Below are 19,267 nucleotides of genomic sequence, written 5' to 3'. Positions count from 1 at the left end.
ATTAAGTTATCCATTTTAGTTTTAATATTTTCTGTAAAAACTGGGTGTAGGACATATCGGTACATGTATGTTTTATGTGAATATTTTTGCTATTACTGTATTTTTCCAAATATAAGACAGTGATGTTAATTATACACCTGCAACAATAGGTGGCACCAAATACGTGTAAAGCGAGTGTCTCAGTTCCTGGAGGACCACAGTCCTGCACAGTTTAGATTCCCTAAACCCTAATTAAACACCTGATCCAGCTAATCAAGTCATTTAGGGTTATTTGAAAAGTACATGGTATGTGTGCTGAAGCAAGTTTGGAAATAAACTCTGCAGGGCTGTGGCCCTCCAGGAACTGAGTTTGACATCTGTACACTACTGCTTATTGCGCAACTGTGTTATGCCATCTAACTGATGGATTGAGAACCAAAAGTTGGTCACAAGACCATTTCAAAGGGGTTGTGGAGTATGCACTCAAAGAATAACTGCAAACATTCTATGATTTTCTGATGTGAGACTTTAATTTTAAAAGACATGCGTGAAAGTTCTTATCTTTGGTCAGATAAGCTGTAGTCTTTTGTAGCCAGACCTTCAGACTGATGGCAGAAGGTCTGGGAACCTTGGCCACTTTGAAAAGCTGTATGACTGACAGGCAAAGCAACCAATCACGTTTCGTTTTGAGCCGTATCATGTTTAGGGGCGTGGAAATGTCCCCACAATAACAGTGAAAAAGTCAAAGTGACGTGACATACAGCCAAGTATGGTGACCCATACTCAGAATTCGTGCTCTGCATTTAACCCATCCAAAGTGCACACACACACCGTGAACACACACCCGAAGCAGTGGACAGCCATTTATGCTGCGGCTTCCGGGGAGCAGTTGGGGGTTTGGTGCCTTGCTCAAGGGCACCTCAGTCGTGGTATAACAGACCCGTGTGTAAAATTCTTGGACATATTTTAAAGTTTATATGCCACAAACTTTAAATATTTCACATACTTTTGAAAATCCAGCATTTAGTTGATCCTGATAAGCCCTCATCATCACAGCTGTAAACACGATGGCTTTCTTCTTCCATGAGAGGGTTAGGCATCATGGCATCTTTGTTTCCTGGTGGAACATTAAAGTACGCGTAACACACATCTCCTGGAAATCCTGTATAATTTAACCAATCCGATGATGACTTTTGAAACTCCTGAAGTGGTACTAATTTTTTGTGCTACGTATATGAATCAGACTTTCAGCCAAAGGTTCATGCATGACGCCTGAGGCTGAGACTATATAAGATGTCAGGCTATATGTCAGTGTCATAATTCTAACGTTATTTTCGGAAACTGTTATGAAAAAAAGCCACTTTCATCTCAGAAAAATTAAATTTACTGTCCTGTCAGCTGTTGTATTGGGTTCGTTGCATGCCCTCTTCCATTGCAAATGTGCGGCAACGCACACTGTATATCACTTTATTATAAATAAGGCTCAAAAGAAAGTTTGAGCATGCAACTTCGTAGTTATGTTGGTAAATTATGAAATTACCAAAAAGTACCAATAAATTACGTGACTGGTACTAGCTGGGAAAGATTAGAATGCAGGTGTATATTCTATTAATCAGGAGCAGTTTCCATATGTTTCATCCTTTATGAAAATTAACCATAGTTTTATTGTAGCAAAAGTGTAGTAAGCATTTTTATTTTTGCATTTTGATTGCTATTTGTATAACTACAATTTTACTACAAATACATTGGTTAAACTATAGTTAGTGTAGCAAAACTTTTATTTTCACTTTGTGTTTTTATATATTTTTAAATGATTGGTGGCACAGTCGGTATGAACAAAAACTAGTTTAGGACTGCTATTCAACCTATGCTATGTCAATAATTTTTAGTGAAGTAAAGTTATATAAGTAAAAGTTTTTTAGAACTACAGTAATTAGGTCAAAGACAATACAAGATTTCGTCTTATGTTTAAAACAATAGGTATAGATGCAGCTGTTTAGAGTATGTATAAACTATAGGATCTGCTGAAACTGTTCTGAAAGCTTGGGTTTGTCATCCGTAGACATGCTTAAAGGCAGATTTTTTCCAGACTTCCTTTTCCCGAGTAACCTGCGGAGTTACAGTGTCTGGCAGACTTGTGGCTTACTTCATTTGAAAGCCAGCGATACAGGATCAGTTTCTGATTTTATAAGAAAAAAAAACCCCTTAAGGATACATAGAAAACTACACAAACCAATGGCACTGGCACTTCTATATGCAATAGCAAGTGAATGATTACCTGTTTAAACCACAAATAACATCCAAATGGATTGATTTCTTCTATAATAACCCGTGTATCATACTGTGATACAGTATGGATTGAAATCAATGGATTGATTTCTTCTATAATAACCCGTGTATCATACTGTGCAGCTAATGTTTTTATAATGATTATATATGGTGATACTGAATCCATTATGGTTTTTAAACCTGGCCAGAATGGTCTGAATGAAAAGTATAGCCTATTTGATAATTTTTACTTGGAGAAAAATGTGCTGAATATGCCAGGGATTGAAAATGGTCAGGGATTCAGCATTCCGGATAGGGGTGGGAAAATCATTCCACCTGCCAGGAATAGTGAACGAGAATGTTCTGGAAATTGATTTTGAGCCTCTCTGTGATGGTACCACGAGGCGTTGCTCACTCGTAGATCTCAGACTTCTGGAGGGGATGTAGATTCATAATAGTGAAATAGTGAGTGGAAGTAGGCGGGTGCTGAGCCTGTGGTTGTTCTATATGCAAGCATCAATGTCTTGAACTTGACGCGAGCCGCAACTGGTAGCCAATGCAAGGAGATAAAGAGAGGTGTAACATGGGCTTTTTTGGGCTTGTTGAAGACCAGTCATGCCGCTGCATTCTGAATCATATGTAGAGGTCTGATTGTGCATGATGGAGGTCCAGCCAGAAGGTCATTCTAGTAGACCAGCCGAGAAATGGCAAGGGCCTGAAAAAGAAGTTGTGCAGCATGCTCCGTTAGAAAGGGCCTGATCTTTCTGATGTAGTGCAGTGCAAACCTGCAAGATCGAGCAGTATTTGCAATGTGGTCTTTGAAGTTCAGCTGGTCATCAAAGATTACACCAAGATTTCTGACCGAAGTTGATGGGGTAATTGTAGAACCTTGCTGGATGGTGAAATCATGCTGTAGAGTTGGAGTGGCAGGGAAGACAAGAAGCTCAGTCTTTACCAGGTTGAGCTGTAGGTGATGTTCTTTCATCCATGCCAAGATGTCTGCCAGGCAGCCTGAGATCCGTGCAGCTACCGTTGGATCATCTGGTTGAAATGAGAGATAGAGCTGTGTGTCATCCGCATAGCAATGGTAGGAGTAGCCATGTGCCTGTATGATGGGACCCAGTGATGAAGTGTATATGGAGAAGAGGAGGAGTCCAAGAACTGATCCCTGAGGAACCCCAGTGACCAGTTGATGTGCTTTGGATACCTCCCCTCCTCAGGCCACCCTGAAAGACCTACCAGTGAGATAAGATTCAAACCCACAAAGTGAAATCCCTGTGATGCCCAGTGATGAGAGGGCGGACAGGAGGATCTGATGATTGACAGTGTCAAAAGCAGTAAATAGATCCAGCAGAATAAGAACTGATAATTTGGAATCAGCTTTTGCAATCTGCAAGGTTTGACTGACTGACAGTAGTGCAGTTTCAGTTGAATGGGCACTCCTGAAAACGGTTAGCGTCCATGCATAGGCAGTCCTGATCGGCCCCCATGTACCCCCCCACCCAACATTAAAATATCCAGGTAAAATAAAATATATTCCAGACTTTTCAAGGGCCCTCTTTTCCTTTGGGGCCCTGGTAATCAGTACTGGTTTTACCCCCAGTCTGACGCCCCTGTCTAAGTGTAAGCATTACCATACAGTCGCATAGCCTGAACTGTACCAAGTGCTGCTGATAAAGAGGGCTTGTGAATTCCCCACGAATTCCACAAGCCAAAGTTAGCAGCAGCGCTATCTTGAACCAGATGGCTCTCAGATCTCTCAACTCCGTCGGCTTCATATTGTGCACGTACAGGGCATAGCGCATGCATTTCCTATGTCAGAGATCATATTAGAGAGTCGAGCTCTGAATGGCATTGAGAACACTATTAGATAAGTAAGACATGTCTAGGCATAAGCTTCACCTCACATACATCCACCCCAACTCGAAACAAGCAGCCCCTTATGAAAATTAACCATGATTTTATTATAAAAATGTAGTAACCAAGGTTTTTTGGCAGATTGATGCCATTTGTATAACCACAGTTTTACTACAAATACCATGGTTGGTTAGTCTAGCAACAATCAATTTGTGGTTTTTTGGTTTTATTTGTAATAAAACCTTATTTGTTATAAAACCATGGTTAATTTTCGTAATGGGTGTCAGTTGAAAGGCTTGTAGACCATTGACTCGCTTCCTTGCATCAGTGCAAGAAACAATGGCATCTTAAATGAAAGCACTCTCAACTCACTCGGATGAAGCAGTTTGAAGGGCAAGTCTCTTATTGGCAGGACCTTTGGCCAGGTTATTCTGAAAATGATGAAAAGTGAAAAAAAAGTGAAAGTGACGTGATATACAGCCAAGTATGGTGGCCCATACTCAGAATTTGTGCTCTGCATTTAACCCATCCAAAGTGCACACTCACAGCAGTGAACACACACACACACCCAGAGCAGTGGGCAGCCATTTATGCTGCGGTGCCCAGGGCACCTCAGTCGTGGTATTGCCGGCACGAGACTCGAACCCACAACCTTAGGGTTAGGAGTCAAATGCTCAAACCATTAGGCCACGACTTCCCCTTGGTGACCAGCTGTTATAGTGGCTGTACACTTTGAGCATGCAGGGCAGTCACTGTCCGAATGCTCTAACATAAAAGACCAGTGACTGAGATAAGCCAACGCCTATGAAGTAGACATATTTTATTTTATGTCCACTGACAAATCCAGTCCCTTGGCCACTCATGCGCGAGGGTCTTTTCCCATGCATTACTTGAATGAATGCGACCACAATTGATTCACTTCGTGCTCAACAGGCAGCTCGCTGCTCGAAGTCAGGGTCAGCGGAGACCATGTCAACTAGATGAGCCCCAGAGACAGATCCCCTCCAAAGACCTATCAGGACAAGACCACGGGAACCAGATGGATCCTCTGCACAATCTGACTTTATTGCACTCTAGAATTAAACTACTGATTTCGTCTGCCCAGAGGAGAACGGCACACTATTTTGACACACTATTTCCCTGTTTAATACTGTGAAGCTGCTTTGACACAATCTGCACTGTAAAAACCGCTATATAAATAACGGTGACTTGACTTGACTTGCCATACTATGAGACTGAGCAAGAGCAGGAAGAGGAGCTTCGCTTCTGAAGCTCACACCCTGTATGTGAATACATATAGATATGTTTACATATGTAAATGCATAACTATCATAACCTTACACGCTGCACTGCATCCATGAAGGATGAGATTGTGAAAGTTGGACTGAGCATTGTCTGGGGGGCTGGGGGGGTTGTTTTAGTTTCTATCAACTGTGACAGCTACCGCTGACAAGCAGCAGTAGCGTTTGTATTGGACTTTTTTAAAAGTTATATTTAACTGTCTGAAAACAAAACAGGGTTCACAGCCTGTCTAAATTCACCTTGTGTACATAATAAAGAGTATAAACGATATACAATTGCATATTAGTAACAAATAAGTCACCATTTGAAGTGCTTTAATTTTTATTTATTTATTTTTTATCATTAGATATTCAAGTAAGTTGAAACCCAATACTTACATTTAAAAGTGTAATTCAGTAATTTCACACAAAATATCTTGCTATTATCTGCGCAAAATGAATTCTGGGGCAAACTAGGCTGTGAAGGATCCATCTGTAGCATCCTTTATTGCCTGGTAAATGAGACTGCATTCGAATGAGCCTTTTGATTGGGACAGCCTTTGTTGCGCAGCAGTGATGTAATCGCTCTTCGAATGTAGCCTTCGAAGGATGTAGCCTCTGAATTGGGACGCAGCTGAATTGTTTCTTTTGGGACAGAGCCTGAGACTCGCTATCAGGACTTCACATGCACATTGGCTGGTCTAGCCTGAAAAAAAGCATTTTTAAACACTATTCAAGCATAAGAAGCAAGTTGTTGTAAGAAGCAAGATGTTGCAAGTTGAGCTGTTGTCAGATTTCATTTGTGATTTCAAATATGATGTTTAATTGTAAGCTTGGCGAACAGGCTTGAAGAATTTGATGTCTCTTTATTCAAAGAGATAGGAGCTGTACATGCATCACTGGTTAAAGCAATTGTGTAATTTCTGACCACCCCAATCACTAACCCTAACTTTTTTACTGCTATAAGGTCTACAATAATGCAATAATGTATGCCTAACCCCACACCACTACTAACTAGCTAACCTTAACTATACAACTACATTACATGATGGTTATCAATGGCAGATCCCAGTAGGAAAAAGGCTGTTCTGGAGAAAAGATTGGGAAAAATTAGCTAAACACAACAAAGCACACACAGAGAGAGAGAGAAATACTTTTTTAAAAGATTGAAAGGTTTTGGACAGAAGCACTGGCTTTTACAAACACGTGCAATTGTTTTGTCAGTCACTGTTTTCATTAATGGCTCTTGCTTGACCCACATTTCCAATGTTTTTGTTGTCAGTATGTGGAAAAGCTGTAAGTAGAGTTTGACAGTGAGCCACACGATTTAGCACTGGGTGTCTTTGGAAACAGTGATGCACGTGAGATGTTATGATCATATGAGTATAGGCCCTTCCACCAGGTATACCAAAACAGCTTTGCGCAAAAGAGCTGGGTTTATAATTGGGTAAAGTCAAATTCCATCCTAAGGTAGGATTTGGATATGCCACAGTATAATTAACTTCTCTTGACATCTTATGTAGCCTAAAGAATGTTTTTTTTTTCTTTTTCATGATAGTGGACAGGTCCAGGTCCTCTATAAGGAAGATACAGCTTAAGGGTTTGACTAAATCATGTTTGTACTTAAATTATTTGTGCAGGTTTCAGTCAAGTCAAGTCACCTTTATTTATATATAGCTTGTAACAATACAGATTGTGTCAAAGCAGTTTTACAGTATCAAATAGGAAAATAGTTTGTCAATAATGCAAAAAAAAAAAAAAACGTTAGATTTAGGGGTAGGAGTTGTAATTATTTAATTATTTTAAGAAATATGTTTTTAACAACTGATGTTTCTTCAGTTATGTGTTTAGTTGTTATGATTTCAAATTCTATTCAGTGACTCTTAAATTAATACTCATATTTAGTGTGCTATAGAATGTATTTGAAATGAAGAGAAAAGTAATATTAAGCAAAGACACAACACTAAGGCCAATCATCATCACAGATTAAAAGGTAAACATAACATTTTAAAAGAAGAAATTGATAGCATGTCCCAGTAAACAGTACTTTAGAGAAAGCTTTTTAATGTTTTTTCTGTGATTCACTAATTATATATGTTCTTCATCCAAAATCCCTGCAAAAACCAAAACTATACTTAAAAACATTGTCACGAAAACATCAGTTCTTTATATTTGAAAACACCCAGCAATTTATCTTTAACTGAGCTATGATTTCAAGAATTACAACATCGTCTAAAACACACAGTAGTTTATAATCATAAATGCCTGAAGGAGGAATAAATTCACATGGTATGATTCTTCTATGATCCTCCAGACAATGTCTAATTTGTTCCCCAAGTTCCTTTCCAAAACATTTTGGCATAAATATACAGCATGCACATGACTTTCCAAGGTCATTTTTAAGAATCATAGTGAAGAGTTAACTCCCCAACAGTTTGTTTGTCTCAAATAAACACATATAGACTATAGATTTTGGCACAATATGGTACATGTACACAACCTAACCTTATTTTTCCGAACCAAAACAACCCGTGACTTGTTATTTTGCTCTACATAACATGATTTAATTCTTCATGACATGCAGATGAAGTCACGTTTGGCTAAATTCAGCTGGACTGTGTTCACATTTTTATCAGCCTCTTTAAATTCTGTGTGGAATTTTGTGAACAATATTAATGCCAAATCCCTGTTTCTGTCATTGACAGACGAGGTGAATTTAGTTCAAAAACATCCTTGCCTTAACCAGTAACTCATTATTACAGAGATCGAGAAGGATGAAACTTCACACAAAAAATGTTGGATTTGCCTGTAACTTTTGCATTCACATTACAGAGTCCAAGACAGAGCCCTGATCAAAGTTTCAGGTCTTGAACTTTGAGTGAAACAAGCAATGAGATGCAAAATTATAAGGTTCAAATTTTAGACAACAGAGCTAATACAAAAAGGCTAGATAACTGTGAAGAAAGGAGAACTGCTTGAATTTGTGATATAGTTGGTGTGCAGCAAATATAATTTGGCTACAATCATATCTATATAACACAAATTTCATAGCAAAACATGTAAGGCCCAACCTCAAACCAGTGCTTAAAATTCATATTGAGTTGCCAGGGATTTGATGATGTCTCATGGGAGGGTTTACAGACAGGGCATGATGATTGGCTACCGAGGAGAAAGAAAATAAAAATGTGTGATTACTCCTCCACATGTAACTATTAGCTGTCCAAAATAAAGAACAAAATGAAATGGCTTTTGGGTAAAAATCAAAACGAGCTCACAATCATGATCTTCTTACAAAATTATTTCCAGTATGAGCATTAATTGATTTTCAACATCAAAGGAAATGAGTATTTAATGAAGCAATATTACACAAGCAGTATAAATTGTCCAAAATAATTTGCATTTGACCAAGTATCATATGAATTGGAACAATACGTAAATAGAACTTATCAAAAGCAGTTCCCCTCACCCAAATTTATCACATTTAACTTTATTATTGCATTTAACCGTTTTTTAATCATTTTTCAACTGAGTGCCCCAATAAACTATTTTATTATTGTTTTATTATTAAATAATTATCTAGGGCAGTGGTTCCCAGTCCTGATAAATATCACATCGGTGGGTCTGAAATCGCATACTAAGTAGGTATTTGACTGCTAAAAAAGTGTCACATGACTACATCTGCCATGTTGTCACGATCATGTGACCTACCAACATCAGCTGTGTTGCTTCACTGCCATTCATAAATCCTCTCCCGTAGCCTCATGAGACAGTAAAGTGTCCATCGAATGTACACTTCAGCATCTGGGCCAAAGTAGTGTCCTGGACAGCAACCAATCTGGTTTCAAAAGTGGCCACTCAACTGAGACTGCCCTGCTCTCGGTTACTGAAGCCCTGCGACTGGCAAGAGCAGCTTCAAAATCCTCATTACTCATTTTGCTGGACCTGTCTGCTGCTTTTGACACCGTTAATCACCAGATTCTCCTATCCACCCTCAGAAAGATGGGCATCTCTGGAACTGTACTCCATTGGCTTAACTCCTACCTTTCTGATAGATCCTTCATGGTGTCTTGGAGGGGTGAAGTTTCTACGTCACAACAACTTGCTACTGGGGTTCCTCAAGGCTCATTACTTGGACCACTTCTCTTCTCCATCTACATGACGTCATTAGGATCTGTCATTCAAAAGCATGGCTTTTCCTATCACTGCTATGCTGATGACACTCAACTCTACTTCTCATTCCAACCAGATGACCCGACAGTAGTTGCTCGCATTTCAGCCTGTCTGAGTGACATTTCTAGCTGGATGAATGACCATCACCTTCAGCTTAACCTTACTAAGACTGAACTGCTGGTGGTTCCAGCTAACCCATCGTTTCATCACAACTTCTCTGTACAGCTGGGTTCGTCAACCATAACTCCTTCCAGGACAGCCAGAAACCTAGGAGTTGTGATGGATGATCAGTTAAGCTTCACTGACCATATTGCTACAACGACCCGGTCCTGCAGATTTGCCTCATACAACATTAGGAAGATTCCTGTCAGAGTAAGCCACACAACTTCTTGTCCAAGCTCTTGTTCTCTCCAGACTGGACTATTGTAATGCTCTCCTGGCGGGCCTTCCTGCATGTACTATCAAGCCTCTACAACTGATCCAGAATGCAGCAGCGAGGGTTGTCTTCAATGAGCCAGAAACAGCTCATGTTACTCCTCTCCTCATCAGGTTACACTGGCTACCAGTAGCCGCTCGCATCAAATTCAAGGTACTGATGCTTGCCTACAAGACGATCACTGGCACGGCGCCAACATACCTAAGATCATTAGTTCAATCTTATGCGCCCTCCAGAAGTTTGCGCTCTGCAAGTGAACGACGCCTTGTGGTGCCATCCCAAAGAGGTTCAAAATCACTCTCACAGACTTTTTCCTGGACTGCGCCCAGCTGGTGGAATGACCTCCCGATCTCAATTCGAACAGCTGAGTCTTTACTCATTTTCAAAAAAAAATCTAAAGACTCATCTTTTTCGCCTGCACTTAACCAACTAATACTAGTACTTACCTTTTCTTTTTCTTGTCTATCATATTCATTTAAAAAAAAATGAGTACTAGACTAACTGAGACTTGTCATAGCACTTGTATACCGTTGTTGTTCTCTTGTTGATCTGATTGTTTCTACTGTTCTCATTTGTAAGTTGCTTTGGATAAATGCGTCTGCTAAATGATTAAATGTAAATGTAAATGTAGGTCATCCGAGTACTTTTTGCCTTTCGGAATAATATTAATTGAATAATATTAATAATATTTTTATTATACATTATTTTGCTCCCAATTCTTTTTCCTGATGTAACCAATACTGCACACATTTTGATGAAGATGGACTAGAGTTAGGTACTCAAATGTTTTGGTAAGCCAAATATGCAAAATATTTACTTGAAGTACCTCTGAGATATTAAGTTAATATTTCAATAATTTAACGGCACATGTTTCACAGTTCTCTGATGTTGGTTAATGGTCACGACATGCAAAAAACATGTTTCATTTTTGTCATTTTGTAGAGATCCACATACAGTATATAGGGTTTATTATTATTATTATTATTATAAAAATTAAGGTATAAAAATATTACTGTCATAAATTACAATTCTCCTGAAAATAAATATTTGATTATTATAGGCCTAATAAATATTTTACACTGCAGTTTTACACTGCAAGTTAGAATACTTATATTAATGTCTAAAATCTTTCACTTTCAACATTAAAATTCTTTAACTTTTTTTTCTTTTTTACAACACTGGTGAAATGCTGTAAACTTCTATCAACAGAAATACTGGAAACTGTGTGAATTTGTAAATAAAATGAATGTAGCGCTTCCCAAAATTTGCATTAATCTTACTGCACCTGCACAGTCCATCACTCTTGTAATGTTCGCTTTATACTATCCATGGATAAAATCCAGTCCTGCCATGCACAATTTTACTTTTTTACAGTTTTTTACCCATAAAGAACCACATTAGTGCATGTTTCACATTGACCATAGTTCGCTGTTAAATTGCGGCATATAATCATTAGGTTTTTATCTTAGTTGCACCTTCAAACTGCTTACGCTTTTTAACTTATATTGTTTTACACACATGAATTTGATTAACAATTAACCCTTTTCAATGCAGGGTTATCAGGATTAAAATCTGTCACACAAGGACTGGGTGTAAACTGCCGCAAAGCACATTGCCAAGAACATACTTTCCTAAAGCTGTTACATAATGCAGGCTAGTCTCAACCAGCTATTGCAACGTTGCTAAGAAATCATGTTTGTTAGCAGAAATATTATGTTGGATAGGTTAACACTCCCAATGTGAGAGTCACTGCACTGACCCTTAACTTCACATCCTGTTCTGCTGAAAGGAACTGGCTGCACAAAATGAAGATGAAATTGTCTGTATAGCGGCTGTGCTATGTTGTATTGACTTCTTACATTAAATACAATGAAAACCCATTAAACAACCATGATCATATATTTTTCATATGCTGTACCTTTCATGACCATATACTTTTAAGTGTAAAATGTAATATCATTAGTGGGCACAATATGGCTCAAATTGTGAGATAGATAGATAGATAGATAGATAGATAGACAGACAGACAGACAGACAGACAGACTGACTGACATTGTTTGTCAAAACTGAAAAACCCAGAAAATGGATTTTGCACCATTTAAAATCAAATAAGTCACGCCAAAGACTAAATATCAAGGCAGGGGTTCCAGTTCACTGCAAAATGCCACCAAGCTGGAAAATGAATCTGTCTTTAGGAAGGACCCAGTAAATCTTGCTTTTTATACCTCCAGGCTATGAGTAGATGGTCACACTGGGAAATGTGAATGGGAATAACAGTGGACCTCTTGCTTTATAAGATATAGCAGGAATCAGAAAACCCTAACAAGGCCTAGGTATAGTGTACTAAAGGACATTGTGTGGTGGATGGTGATAATACAGTGATGATCAACATCTAATGTGTTTCACAAGTTACTATATTTAGGCTTTAGTAAAATACTGGCATTGGTTCCTCTGTAAAAATGTTTGGACTTTTATCATAACTTTCATTAATTTTTTCCAAGAAAAATAATGTGACCTAGTTAAAGGCATCATTTCTGGAATTGGTGCATGGTTTCATAACCATTCTTGCCAAGATCTGAACAGTCTGCTTTGGTTACATTTTTGTTTCAAACACAATAGTTCCCAAAACAGCCCTGAATAACTCAGTTACCGACTGTTTACCGGTAATAAATAAACAAAAAATAAATCAGCAGACTCTAGGAAAACCTGAAAGCAGAACAATAAACCTGGGCGTTCACTTTAGATAAAGAACTAATATGAAATTTTGGCACTGGAAGTAGTCCTTGAAATACTTTTTCTAAAAGTTGCATATGTAATGAAGTGCCTTTCAAGAAAAAACAAACAAACAAAAAAAGTAATTAATGTACTTTTTGGTTTTTGATTACTATGATGGACTGCAAATCCATCCAAGGTGTTTCCTTGCCCATGGCACAAATGCTGCACAGAAAACTGGAAAACTGGGCTCCAGTATCCATTCACACAAATGAAAGTATTTTTGATTAGATTAATGTGAACTAATCCAGTGATTTATTGTGTATATATGGCTTTCTGGTTACAATGCAATCAGTCTTACAACCTATAATCTAAGTAATTCTCTGTAAGAAATGTCACAAATAGACTGTCTTACATCTCTCTTAAACAAAACAAATGTAGTAATTTTTGTGAGTTAAATTAGTATAGTGCATCTTTGCTTTTTTTGCATTCATTGTCCTGTCTCACAGCAGCACTGAATTGGTAAAGACATTAGGATTGAGTGAGTTTTTTGCATATGATGACCTACATTTTTGCCTTTTTAAGATACTCTCATGTATTTATTACTTCCTTAGAGTTATTGTTAAATTTGTGTGATCAACCCATGCTCATTTTTACACACTTTCTGTAGTTTCTATTAATATTTCAGTTAGTCCATTGTGACCAAATGGAGTGACATGTGAGACAGCTCAAATGAACAATGAGGGATGGTTGACAGAAACTGACCCCAGACAGGCATAAAACACATGTCAAACACATTAGATGTCGCAATCCAGCTGGCCCAAAGCCCGATTTACAACAGAGGAATATTAAAACCTTTAAAGTAAGCTCTCGGAAATGGAACTGGTTTGCAGAAAACCACATCCAAACAGCTCTCAGCAAATTAAGTGTCAAGAAACTGGAGAGAATTTGAGAAGGGTGAGGGACAAAACGTGAGCATGTGGAAGCAATTACTGGCAGCAGGCGGGATCTGTTAGCTTTCGGCTTACTGGGTGCCTCTACACTGCTGATCCACCAGCCAAGCCTGTTTCCACAATCAACCAACCCCACAATACTACTTCCTCAACTGACTACGAAACCCTCAGGAGCTTCATATAATGCTGCTTTCTCTATGCATCTCTGGTTGGGAGAGGAAAAAAAAGTGTGAATCTGCTGAGACCAAAGGGGAAATCCCACATGGAATTGTAATGTAGAGTGTGGAGAGTGCGATACTTCATCTGGGAGGGGTCAGAAGGTTATTGATATTGTTAGAGTGTGGGGACCGCTGGAAACGCATAAATAGCTGGAAGACACACAGTAATCTTGCAGTCTTCCTCTGAATGCCTGGGCACAGGTGACCTCCACTCAGCATTTCTGTAGAAAACCTCATCTGTCTCTGCAAACCTTGTAAGTGTTTTTCTTTAACTATATGTTTTATTCATGCTGCACAATGTTGAATGGCTTCTGCTTAATTATGATTAATTTAAAACCTTTTGTTTTAGGGCATATGCATTTAAAGGTAGTATTTTATATGGCAAATAAACTACTACTGTGAATGCATACTAAATTAATTCTATTTTGAATACAATGTCTAAATTAATTATTGTGCATGGTGCATGCAGCTGGATAATAATAATAATATAATACAACAGTTTATGCTAATATAGTGATTTAAAAGATATATTTAAAATACTATATTGAGTATCGCTTAACCAATTTCAGCAAATCATGCAATTTCATTGTCAATCCCTCTTTTGCTGAATATTGCATGTAAGAGTGCCTGGAAACAAAGAGAGTTAATTTGGTTATCCTGACCTACATTCTTTCCTTCTTAGTCAGTGTATGACACAGTTATACCAAATCACTCATACAGGAGATATGTAAATTCCCCTGTTTTACCATTGTCTGTAGTTTAGTAAGGAAGGAGTGATCCAAAGCTTTCAAACCTGGCTATGGCATGCATCCACATGCCTGGTAAAACAGTTTATTGTTCCCACACAGAACCAGCATGGAAAAGATGACATCTTTGAAAGTGAACTGCTGGTTGCAGTGGCTTACCGTGACTCTGGCCCTGCTGAGTAAAGTCCCTGCGATGCCGGTCGACGTGGACCGCGTGTGCATAGCACCATCTGCAGCCAAGTACAGACTGACGTTTACCGGCCAGTGGACTCAGACTGCCTTCCCCAAACACTACCCTCTGTACAGGCCTCCTGCTCAGTGGTCCCCCATCATTGGTGAGTGGGCTGATCTTATAAGTAAGAACGGTATTCTTTTAAACATTTGTAACATTTGCTACACCACTTTTTGGGTCTGTTCACCCAAACCTTTCACACTGTTCCTGTTGAGGGGGTTTGACCCAGATTAACCCCTCAAAAGGAAGTAAAAACAAAGATTAGGTTATATAAGTATTCAACATAAAGGTTTAAAAAGAGGGTTTTTACATTAATGCCATAGAAACATTGATTAATCATTGATCATTATCTATTACTTTCTTACATGTTTTTGTGCAGTATCACAAAAGTACATTGAAATAGTGTTAAACTGTGCTTTAGGGATGCCAGAATCTGGGTTGCTCAAGATAAGATTATGCCTAAAAACTTTCCTATAAAAAGTCATTTCTTAAAAAAAAAAAAAAAACCTCAGCCCCTCCACAAGCCACTGTATAATTCACACATATGGGTCTGAGCAAAACAATGATGGCGGTGCTTGATTAGCATGTTATGCACTAAAGTAGAAGTACACTTTGAAAACTATAATTTTCATTTTAGGAGTAACTCACAGCTCAGACTATCACATCTGGCAAAGCAACGAGTACGCCAGTAATGGGGTGAGAGAGTTCTCTGAGAGAGGAGAGGCTTGGACACTGATAAAGGAAGTGGAGGCAGCTGGGGAACGGATCCAAAGTGTCTATGGCCTCTTCTCAGCACCGGCTGTGGTTGGAGGAACCGGCCAGGCAATCACAGAATTTGAGGTCTATGCAAGACACTCTTTAGTAAGTACACTGTGCACTGCAGTAGGTCAAAGCAAGGACAAGCCTGAGCATTTCTTCAGCACCAAATCATGGCCCTACATATGATGTATTTTTATGAATTTTATGCAACTGTATGACACTACAATAAATATCAAATTCAATTAGAATGGTTTTCAGTTACCTCGTCGGGCTGACCAGATAAACTAGCTAAAATATGATTTAGCCGGGATACAGACTAGGCTTTCGTTGACCATTTACAGTAAGACCAGCAAAGACCATAGGCTGGTTTAAGCTGTTTTTAGTTTTTTTTTTAGTTGTTTTTTTAATAAAAACCACAGATGTTTTCAGTCAGACGATGTGAACACTTGCATACTGTGTCTAAAGCGTTCTTTTGGAACTCACTCTCTACATGCACATACTTCACTGGCCTCCCAGGCATTCCATATAAAATATTATAGAGAGAATTGTAAATAATAAAACTTTCCAAATGAAAACAAGACAGCAGCTTATACTAGCTAATGAGCAAGCTAAAACCACAGCGCAACCGAACACTAATGATCTTCTTGTTTTGCAGCTGTCCTTCATTGTCCGCATTGTGCCAAGTCCTGACTGGTTTGTTGGAATAGACAGTCTAAACTTGTGCGAGGGTGATAACTGGATAGAAAACATAAGCCTAGATCTCTACCCCTATGATGCCGGCACAGACAGTGGTTTCACCTTCTCCTCACCAAACTTTGAGACCATTCCTCAAGACAAAATCACTCAGGTAATGTCTAAAACGGGCAACCCTACAAGTCATATATATTTATAATATTTTCCATGAAACAATGCTTCTTAGAGCACAATGAGCTGGTTTACTGGTCCTTTTTGGTTTAAAATGCTTTCCCAGCCTCGCCAAGCTGGTGTTTAGCTGGGCAACCAGCTGGTTTCCCAGCCTCACAAACTGAAAAGTTTTCAAAATCCTTCTAAGACCAACCTGACCAGACTTGGAGGCCAGAGGAGACCTCTAAACAATCTTATGCAAGTTTAAGATGTATTTTTTCAGCACAGTTAGACCACTTTGGGAACCAGTACCAGCTGAAAAAAAACGGACAACTTGGCAGACCACCACCTGACCACCTTTTTTTCCAGCAAGGATGGAGGTCTGATTAACAAATCTTGTTACAGATTCTGTATGTCTTCTGTCAACAGATAACCGCATCATTCCCAAGTCACCCTGCAAACTCCTTCTACTATCCCAGACTGAAGCATCTCCCCCCAATAGCCAAAGTCTCCCTAACAAAGATCAAGAACAACCAGATATTCAGCTTACCCATTCAGCCGACCCAGTCCAATCAGATTCCAAGCGGGAATGAAATTGATAGGTCTCTCATAAGTAAGCATTAGAAATTGTTTGTAAAATGAATTGTGATGTGAATGTTGTAAAGGTCCGGCATAGTCTCCTCATACAGAACTTTATCATGAAAAAAGACAGAGTTGACATACTTGCATTAGAATCTTAAATTCTGTTTTCGAGGGAAACATTACAAATCCGTAGAGAGAACTTGTGGTGATTAAACTGCGGGCTGTAGAAAGGTTTATACACTCCCATGGTAACCAACACAACAAACTGCAAACACAATAATGAGGGCCAACCCGTTTAAAAGTTTTCTGCCACTCAGCACTCAGGAAGTGTTTGTCACAGAAGTGAAATGTGTGCTTTGATTCCATCCTTCTGTTTTCCTACTTGTACAGAAGTCTGTGATACATATCAGCCTTTTACAAGCTCAGGATTTCTGGAAAGCATCAGTGAATCAGAAGAAGCAATTATTTTTGCTAAATTTAAAGGATTTACAGTCTATATTTTACATTATAGTGTTTTTGTTGTTGTTGTTGTTTTATCATAGTGTTAGCAGAAAACATTTTCATTGCAACTGTAATTAACATTTGGGAAATTGGTGGCAAACTCATAAATTATTACTATTCTCGTTCATGCATACACTTTCATACAATCTGGTTGGACCATGCCTCATGCTTGTATTTTTCTGCATTATTGTTATTATTATTCATTTTCACATGACTCAAATAGTACAAATTCAAACCAATCTTTCAAAAAACATAAACCAGTTATTTTTAATCTTGAGTTGCTTAGCCTTATTAGCCCTATACAAGGAATAGTGCACCAAAACATGAAAGTTTCAAGGGTGATTTTATGATGATTTTAATTTATTGAACTGTAATTTTCAAAAATGTGCAAACTTTTTCTTTAACAAATACAACAATTTGTTCCCAGTAAGTTATTAGTACTAATCAACATCTCTTTTTCTACAGATACCCCTCTGGACTGTGAGGTTTCTGTCTGGTCACCTTGGGGTCTTTGTAAGGGTCAGTGTGGTGAGAAAGGGGTAAAACACAGAACCCGCTATATTCACATGCATCCTGCAAACAATGGGGCTGCCTGCCCACCCCTAGAGGAAAAGAAGCTCTGTATCCCTGACAACTGTGTGTGAATATAAAGAGGACCTACCATCCATACCTCATCCACAGGGAACAATCTACTGGTTAACAGCTTTAAAATGAGACATTATAAATGGAATGACTTTGTTATTTTAAACTATGATGTCTTGGGTGAGTTAACAAGCTTAAACATGGTAATGAATGGGCTAGGCAACATATCCCAAGTTAAAAAGAAGACTGAGGTACCCAAAGTAAATTCTCACTAAGCGTATCACAACTGAGAGTGAAATATGAGGAACTGCTGATTCTATACTTTCAATACAGCAATATTTGCTCTACTATCAGAAGTTTATTGGCTGAGTTTGCTGTAAGTTTCACATACTGTCCTCATTCACTGCTTATGGAGTCTTGTGCTCTCTGGTGGGAGGTGGGGCTCACCATTGACATTATCAAGCTCACTCGTTGAGATAAACATCTTCAGTAAAAAATACTCTGTTTTCCTCAAAACATGTTGCATCAGTGGATGATATCTGTACATTAATTGCAAAACTGTATATAAAGTTGTACATACAAATAAATAAATCCTTCTGAATTCCTCTGAATTTGTCATGCTTGTGTGAAAAATTATTATACTTTCCTAAAAGATAATAACTGCAATATAATCTGTCCATCTATATGGACATGTAAGCCATACTCAAAATGTCTGAATATCAAGGATCAAATCAAATGATGTTCAAAGCCATTTTTGCCAAGTCTATTAATAAGCATTTCAGTCAGTGAAGTCAGTTTTACACAGCTAACCTCATTTTGATTTTGCTCATCACAATGATAATGGACATAAACTATGGACATAAACTTGTTGTCTTTATCCTCTTTTGAAATGTTTTTGTGAAATATTTGGCTCAAAAACTGTGATGTCTTTCTAATAAATGACATCTGGTTTGATATTTTCTTTTCTAATGCACAACATTTTCAAGTGTGACTTGAAAATAGTTTTTGAGCCCAAGTATACAGGCTGGACTGTCTTTAATAACTATATATTAAACTGTATATCTTAGTGAAGCAAGACATGTAATAAATTGACTATTTCTATCAACATATAGGTCTCTCCCTAGTCTTATCACGACTTTCTGTTTACCT

General features: G+C 38.3%; 1 protein-coding gene across 1 annotated transcript; it reads left to right on the top strand.

The window, feature by feature from the left end:
• Positions 1 to 11,071: 11,071 nt before the first annotated feature.
• spon2b (spondin 2b, extracellular matrix protein) lies at positions 11,072 to 18,729 on the top strand. The gene is made up of 6 exons (XM_019067480.2): positions 11,072 to 14,127; positions 14,722 to 14,954; positions 15,489 to 15,712; positions 16,266 to 16,457; positions 16,883 to 17,066; positions 18,002 to 18,729. The coding sequence occupies exons 2-6, from the start codon at positions 14,729 to 14,731 to the stop codon at positions 18,178 to 18,180; spliced, it is 1,005 nt and encodes a 334-aa protein (XP_018923025.1). The 5' UTR covers positions 11,072 to 14,127; positions 14,722 to 14,728; the 3' UTR covers positions 18,181 to 18,729.
• The last annotated feature ends 538 nt before the right edge of the window (positions 18,730 to 19,267 follow it).

The sequence above is a fragment of the Cyprinus carpio genome, chromosome B14, assembly GCF_018340385.1.
Source record: "Cyprinus carpio isolate SPL01 chromosome B14, ASM1834038v1, whole genome shotgun sequence".
NCBI lineage: Eukaryota > Metazoa > Chordata > Actinopteri > Cypriniformes > Cyprinidae > Cyprinus > Cyprinus carpio.
The sequence above is the reverse complement of the archived record's forward strand: the minus strand, read 5'-3'. Positions and strand labels throughout refer to the sequence as shown.